The sequence below is a fragment of the Fibroporia radiculosa genome (assembly GCF_000313525.1).
Source record: "Fibroporia radiculosa TFFH 294 genomic supercontigs, scaffold6129, whole genome shotgun sequence".
NCBI lineage: Eukaryota > Fungi > Basidiomycota > Agaricomycetes > Polyporales > Fibroporiaceae > Fibroporia > Fibroporia radiculosa.
In genome coordinates this window covers 1-7,350 of record NW_012133763.1, presented here as the reverse complement: position 1 = coordinate 7,350, position 7,350 = coordinate 1, and the positions used below count along the sequence as shown (strand labels likewise).

The 7,350-nt window shown below is 50.3% G+C and overlaps 4 protein-coding genes across 4 annotated transcripts; 2 read left to right on the top strand and 2 right to left on the bottom strand.

The window, feature by feature from the left end:
* Window positions 1–1,557: 1,557 nt before the first annotated feature.
* Window positions 1,558–2,017, top strand: FIBRA_09007 (uncharacterized protein; the record flags this gene model as incomplete). The annotated part of the gene is made up of 5 exons (XM_012330610.1): window positions 1,558–1,570; window positions 1,631–1,641; window positions 1,698–1,730; window positions 1,784–1,894; window positions 1,952–2,017. The coding sequence occupies 5 exons, from the start codon at window positions 1,558–1,560 to the stop codon at window positions 2,015–2,017; spliced, it is 234 nt and encodes a 77-aa protein (XP_012186000.1).
* Window positions 2,018–2,111: 94 nt separating this feature from the next.
* On the bottom strand, window positions 2,112–2,937 carry FIBRA_09006 (uncharacterized protein; the record flags this gene model as incomplete). The annotated part of the gene is made up of 2 exons (XM_012330609.1): window positions 2,112–2,319; window positions 2,372–2,937. The coding sequence occupies 2 exons, from the start codon at window positions 2,935–2,937 to the stop codon at window positions 2,112–2,114; spliced, it is 774 nt and encodes a 257-aa protein (XP_012185999.1).
* A 238-nt stretch (window positions 2,938–3,175) lies between these two features.
* On the top strand, window positions 3,176–4,276 carry FIBRA_09005 (uncharacterized protein; the record flags this gene model as incomplete). Its single annotated transcript, XM_012330608.1, has 10 exons — window positions 3,176–3,189; window positions 3,242–3,300; window positions 3,353–3,416; window positions 3,487–3,539; window positions 3,592–3,666; window positions 3,718–3,845; window positions 3,901–3,992; window positions 4,042–4,119; window positions 4,177–4,216; window positions 4,268–4,276. The coding sequence occupies 10 exons, from the start codon at window positions 3,176–3,178 to the stop codon at window positions 4,274–4,276; spliced, it is 612 nt and encodes a 203-aa protein (XP_012185998.1).
* A 1,263-nt stretch (window positions 4,277–5,539) lies between these two features.
* FIBRA_09004 (uncharacterized protein) lies at window positions 5,540–7,125 on the bottom strand (the record flags this gene model as incomplete). The annotated part of the gene is made up of 3 exons (XM_012330607.1): window positions 5,540–6,364; window positions 6,425–6,570; window positions 6,630–7,125. 3 exons carry the CDS (start codon window positions 7,123–7,125, stop codon window positions 5,540–5,542), a joined length of 1,467 nt encoding a protein of 488 aa, XP_012185997.1.
* Window positions 7,126–7,350: the final 225 nt, after the last annotated feature.

Here is a 7,350-nt window from a genome sequence, read left to right as displayed (position 1 = left end):
GCTGTCGGCTGCACGGGCTCCTCGACCTCGAATTCGAGGACGACTGCCATGGAAGCTTCATCCCAGTATCTCACCCACGTTTCTTCGACACCCCCAAGACTAGGCGACGACATGATGCATGAATCATCACGAAGAGCAAAGTCCTGAATAGGCTGGAACGAATACGGATGCGCAAAAGAAGCAGCTACCGGGCGATCGGATATTCGGAATCCAGAGGGATGCAGCTGGGAAGACATTGTTGCTCCAAGAACAGTGGAAGCAGACTGATAGTTGGGATCAACGCTGTCCCTCCAGGGTACAATTATAACCACGTACCTGGACATCCACAAATTCCACGAAAGCAAATCCCCAGCTCGCCATTGTCACTTTATCCTTGATAAGAATAATTCGACGCATCCCACGGGCACCTTCTCTTCCAGGGCCGGAGGACGTCTTCATCGCTTGAGCGATGGCCTGAGGGCCAGATAATGGGTCAAGCCCTCGGAAGAGGAGCACGGGCGCCTGCGTGTTGCCAATATCTCGAGTGCCGTCGTTCGTGTATTGAGGACCCCTTGCACGCCTCTCGCCTGGACTTGCGCTTTGCGAGTAATCTATCTTGACACGTCGACCGCCTGGTGGCGCCGCACTCCCGGCCTCAAGGGCTCGGTAGAAGGCAGTAGATGCGGTCGCCCCATGCGAGGCGGGAGGCGGCACTTGAATAAAGGGGAAGAGCGGATCGACGAAGGTACGGGCGTGTTCTACGCTTGTGAATTGGGCAAATCCGAAGCCCTTGGAGACACCTTTATGACACAAAAAACCGGGGCAGGAACAAAGAGAAGAACGTCAATGCTGCGGAGCAACCAGGGAAGACGAAGGGGCAAGTGCCTGTTGATCTGTCTCGGATTATAGTGACCGTTTCAACGCTACACTTGTTGCTTGAGAGATACGCTTGAAGCTGGGTAGATTCATGAGCCGTATGTGCATGAACGTAGATGATTTCTGGACATGACCACGAACATCTGCCTCCGTGAAGTCTGGATCAAGCCCCAGAAAAATGACATGAGGGCTTGGTTCGCTGGGGACGAGGCGCTTCTTGTTATAACCACCGCCTTTCTGATGGCCGTCTGCAGAATAGTCTTGTGAGTAATCGGTCTGGCGCGCAGTTCCATAGCTGCCGTCGTAAACATTTGTCTGGTCTTCGTAGGCCGAAGCACCAGCAAAGGCCTGGAAAGCACGTCATAGTTGAGCTGTTATGGTAACAACTCGTGAAAGATGCACGCTCACGCCGTTGTTGTATTTCCTACGTTTGCCGTCGCCGTAATAATCGTCTTCTCGCGGATGAATATTACCTCTAGGTGCTTGATACTGCCATGAGGCTTCGTCCTTGCCTCTGTCCCATTCCCTGTTAAAGGCCATTCTGAGAACCAGACGGGAGATGTATGAGACTTGAGCGAATAGGGGATTCAAGCACTGTCAGAGGTCGTGGTTGTGACAGAGCAGTGACCTAGACGCCTGCTGCTCTGTCCCGCGTCAGGCGCTTATTCAGAGGCCTCTGAACTTTACCCCCGCACTACCAACATGGCTGGCCACGGTAAGTGAATTCCAAACTCTTTTCCGGAAAGCATCGCTGACGTATGTTTGAAATCTCCAGGTTATACCAAGGTATGCAGCATTCCCTGATGGCTACATTCCCCTTGCAAGACTGACTTCTCATTCAGCTTGATCCCGCCATTGAGCGATGGAATAACATGGTATATGATGTCTATCGGAAGCTTGTATTGTGTACTGAGGTCGCATTTCTTAGCGCGAAAGCGTGTACAAGCACTTCCGCTTTACACCGCGGACGGCCTGGCAGTCCATATTTGGGCTGGCCATCTTCCCTGGGGCAATATATTATCTCGCATCGAACCAGGACGTATGTCACTCTTTCGGTATTCACCACGTAGGCCTCCAGCTTATAAATCATGTATAGATGAAATGGAGCTGGTCAGGGAAACTCAAGAACCAGTCGCTAGCCCGTGTACCTCCTTCCGATTGAACTACATCTCCTTACTTCACTGCTTCTATCAATGCCAAATTACCATTACCTATCCAAGTATAGTACCCCAGTGGCAGACAAAGATCAAGGAGTCCTAGATTCGCTTGCAAAGTTCTATCGCGACCTTGCAGCCTGCGCCCACAACAGTACTCAGCAGTGCATGAGCTGGCGCCCGCTGAGAGTGGTTTTCAACCGCGACGTCTAGATGTTCAAGCTCATCATCCCTAAATTCTTCTATCACGCCTTTAAGAAGAGGTACACTTGGATGACTTTCTGGCAAATTCTCGAACTCCTTCAATTGACTGTCGAGATACTAGTCACCTAACCGTGGGCAGGCAAAATGTAAGCACGCACTCGTCGTAATGCTCGCCAATGACTGTCTCAACAGCTTCGGTGCAAGCCATGGCCGCTTCCTTCCCCATGAGCGCAGTGATGGTCCCTAGCCCATAACCGCCAATGCGAGCAATGTGTGAAAGGAGTGTAGGCCGAACGCGGTGTTGCAGCTGCAACTTGTTCATCACTTCAAGATGTTTCTTTTCCTGGCTCCACATATCCTGCGTTTGCCGCGACAACCTGGAATTAGTGTTGCGTGATCTCGCAACCGAGACTGTGCTTGCCTGAATCAAGGGCCCAACAGTGGGATCACGGCCCAGCACGGCAGCCTGACCCATGTATATGTAGTTTGCGGCCAACTCGCCAGCCTGGTCCACGCGGAGGGCACGGTCGAGTGCATGCCGTTGTTCCTGAGAGATACCGCAAGGTGTCGTGGTGACCGCTGGGTTGTCCACCTTGTCGGCAAAGTACGCCGCAGACGGAGGTGTTCGGTTGGCTCGGGATGTAAAGGCACGCCGGATGAAAGGCGAACGTGTGCGGCACCAGCGTAGAATGAGCCCTCGCTGTGGGGATGAACCGAGAGCCATTTAGGGTGATAAATACAACGAGCAAATGTAGAGCAACGGTCCTAAATGGACCCTGAGCGGACGCCGCTGTGTCATTGTCAGTGGCTGAGCGCTGAATCCGTTCCGAGATCATGCGCGCACGTGACCCCATATACCTAGCGACCAGATTCGACGAGTGGCGGCACCGAAACTTCTAGCCAGACTGGTTCGTTGCCAACTGCTTACTTCCTCCCATCGTATTCCCAGCCCTTGTTGAGACATGGCATCTTCTACGTAGGTTTAATCTCCTCGAGATATAAGGTCTTATTTTGAAGCATATGACCAGATTCACTACGTCGAATGCCATCGACATGTCTAAGGAGCGCGAGTGGGCAGCCAACTTAGGTTGGTCGTCCCTCCACGTCGACTGTGCATCCCTATAACACATCTATCTCAGGCATGCTTGATTGGGACAATACGCGAATCGTCTTTACTAAGCGCTCGCTGCTTGAGTTCCTCAAGTAAGACGCCTTTGTCTTCCTTTATCTTAGACGTAGACTTCAAGCACGCGCTAAGAACTTAAATGTCTAGGTCTGTTGGTGTTACCGTCGACCCCAACTTCACTAATGTACAGAAACTGCCTCGTACGTTCTGTGATTTGCGGCAACAGGCTTGTCTGGCTGAACCTCATTCCAGGGTACGCGCACTTCGGCACTTTGTCTGAAGAGTTCGTAGAGGCGGAATCCGCTGAGGCTGAAGCTGCTTCGTCAGGTACATCGGAGCGCTTCCACTTTTATAGAGCTGACCTTTCTTGACTAGTAGGTCTTCCTCAGACCTCGTACCGACCATCCCGCCGTGTGCGTACTGCACCCGGTGGCTCTCATTCAAATATTTTCGGTATCGCTGAAGATGACGCTCTGGCCAACGCCCCTACAACTCAGAAAACAGAGGTTTGTTCCGGATGAGTAGACAACTTCGTGACAAGTAAACATGTTGCACGTTCAGGTGGTAACCGAGAAGAGGGCGGATATCAAGCTTACGCCTGAAGAGGATAACAATGTCGAGCCAGATGTAACTGTGCAAGATAGCCGCCCAAAGTGAGTGGTGGACACTTGCGTCGAGGACGTGCACCTGACAAGAGGTTAGGAGCAAACGTACCACATCAAGCGGCGTTGCCGGCCTGTGGGATGCGCCTAACCCTGACGAATTCAAACCGACACGTCGGTTAGTGAGACTCCGTACTGTAATACATGTGTTTAATATTGATCACTCGCTCACTAGTGTCCGAGAAAGGCCGGGAGGAAAGGATAGCATTGCAGACGTGCGTTCATTTTGAATACATGTTTCTTTAAACTGACTGTGTCCTGTTTAGCTCTTCTGATATACGGGTTGAAGTTTGGGGCTTTTAATGAGACTTGCAATGAATGTTATTTTCGTGTGAGATGTGAAATCATGTATAGTATGTGGGTGGTAAAACTGGATGTGAATAGTGACTGCTGTGGATTGAGGTGAATTGCTTTGACTAGTTGACCAAAATAGACAGATATATGACTCGGATGACTGCTGTATTCAAACGATTGACACCCATATGCTTGTTCGTTTTTTACGATGTTTCTGCGATGAGGGCAGTTCTCCTCCAATTTCTGGAGCTCCTTATTGGTGGCTCAAAAGATGAAGTAAATGAAATATCGATCGGAGGTTTGCTAAGTCATGAAATGATTTGCATCCGAACATGATTGGTGACATGTCTAGGTGTCCTGAGGTGCGCCCGCGGTTGTGTTGCGAACCGTTTTGTTCGAGGCGTAGAGGTTCCTTCATGATTGGCGGAGGCATATCATCATTTGGCATAACCGTTTATGACACGATTTGCTTCAGGCTTAAGCTTGCTAAACGTTAATCGTGAATTGTAAGTGTTCTGACTCAGTGTCCGCACGTTTGTGTCGGAAACGACTATTGGCGAAGTTCGACAAAGGCAAGCAACTAATGAGATATCGATCACTCATACCGGCGGCAGAAAATCATCAAAGTGACTGACCCGGGATCCGTGAGCAGTCATCTCAACTTTACTATATGATTAAGTAGACCCGACAGTGCAATTGCCACCTGAGCAGCGCGGACAATAAGGTAGGACCACTGCATGTGAATAAAAATTGCACATCGGTATATATCATGAGAGAATTGACTCCATTGTATGATAAATGAGATATAGCGTGGCCGCCGCTAAACGGTCAAAAGTCGCCTTGAGAAATGAGAGAGAAGAATCTAGTGCATAGGCGGTCAAATACAGTTTAACAGGTGTCAAAGGCCCCCGTACGGTGGCACGGACAAATCATTGAGGACAATGAACGCCTGCGTGAGTGCCATTCACACCAATGCGTAGTGACGGGAGGCACTACGAGTACCAGTAATATTACAAGGAAATCTGACCGTTAAATAAGATGTGTATGTTTCAGACCCGGAGATTCTAAAATCCAATAGCGTTATGGTAGCAGGTATACATCCAGTAGGAGATCAGCACAGCATAACCGCATTCTCAACAAGCACAAGGTAGCTTAGAAAAATCAGTCCGTGAGAAGGGGAACATGCGGGAGGATTAAGCGTTGATACATGTTGTTTTATATAACCGCTCAGTGGGGTCAACCAACTATCGAGTTTTCGGAACGGACTCTTGAGCTTGAGCCCTTGCTTTGGCAGTCATTGAGCGAGTTTGTATTTTGAAACGAGACTCAGTAGGGAGTTGCTCCAAATAATCCTGCCCTAGGGGATAGGAAACCAATGGTTTCGGTGGCTGTGCGGGGGCTGCCGCCGGCCCACTCTTTGTTTCTGGCTGTCCTTCCGGACCTACAGATGACGCTGCAGCCTTGGCGGACACTGCAAGGTCTTGGCGCGGAAAAGGGCCAATAAGGATCTCCTGGCGCTCTCCATTGATAATAGAGTTTCCGAGAGCACCAAAGCCCGCGAAGAAGTGTTGCGGTATTTCACCTGCTGCCGCACGACTAGGTAGATGCGACAAATCGGCCTCAATGTTGATATAACGCTTCAAGAGGTCGTCCCTAAGCAAATCGACCACCACACCAAAACTACGGAGGTCCGGGCATAAGGTTTCGATGGCATATTGGAAGTCGGTGTTACCAGCACTCAGTGCGGATTGTCGAGCATTCAATCCATAGAAAACGCCTGCAGCCCACGTTCGCTGTCTCCGATAGTCGTGGGATGGAGGGCTCTTCTCGTTGACCATGACTACTTGCTTGTTGAATAAAACGTAAACAGAGATCCACCACAGCGATTCAAAATCGTGCATGGGATTGTAACGAAATACGACTTTCGGTTTGAGACTCTCTTGACATAGGCTTTGCAAGTTCCCATTCTCTGCTTGCATCCTTGCAGCGAACTCCACCCAAGAAATACCACGAGGGGTGAAGAAGTATTGTTGTCGATCCACTTCAACGGAAATGAAGTCAGCAGTACCCTGATGCGTCAAAACATAGTCTTAGAGCCATCCTGAATCGTTCACTATAAGACGACTCACTGTCCGAATCTCATGAGCGTCAGCCTGCTCATCTAACCGCTTCGCATACTCAAAGTCGGCCAGTTTCACCTTACCGTTAAAGATGAGTATGTTGCCAGTGCTGAGATCGCGGTGTACCCAGCCAGCCTCGTGAAGAAATTGTAACACTGCCAAATAGTCGAATCCTGTCAGTAACAAAAATCACAGCCCAACTGACTGGCCATACCTAGTGCCGTCTGGGAGAGATAGCTGAATATCGGAATCAACGATGTCTCCTGATGGAGAACATCGCAGACCTCCTCGAAGACAATACGATAATGAGCCTTTGGATGATACTGATAATATCGATGATGCTTGTCTTGAGGCGGTGGCTCATCACCGTAATGATGACCCGCATCACCCTTCGGTGCAGTATTTGACCTACTTGACCTATACTTCGCACCCGAGCTGTGCTTCTTCCCCCGACCTGAATGGGTACCTCCACGACGTTTGCTCCGGCCCGTACCGGCAGTACCTTCCCGCGTTCGATTGTCTGAGGGCGTTCGCAGCGGAAATTCGCCAGAATCAAGTGAGATATCTTTCCCGTTCGTCATCACCTCCCGTGTATGGTCACGCATACCGCCTTTCACTTGAACATCACCATGGCATATTACTGTCAACAGGTGCTCATCGAGCACCTTGCGGCCCTCTTCGCTAGCGGCACTCTCTCGAATCATCTCCATGATTGCGCCCTCTCGAAATCGATCGGCGTCGACCCAGCAGTCCTTCAGAATCACAGTGGCTCCATATTCCCGTCCATTACTGCTGACTCGTCTCGCCTCCCACACCCGCGTGCCCCGTCCTTGCAACGCAGCTGTACCAATAAAGGAGATTAGACGTTTGGTGCGGAAAACGACTGGTTTTCCGTCTTCCGCATGAACTGTGATGTCGAATCGAGGTTTGTCGCC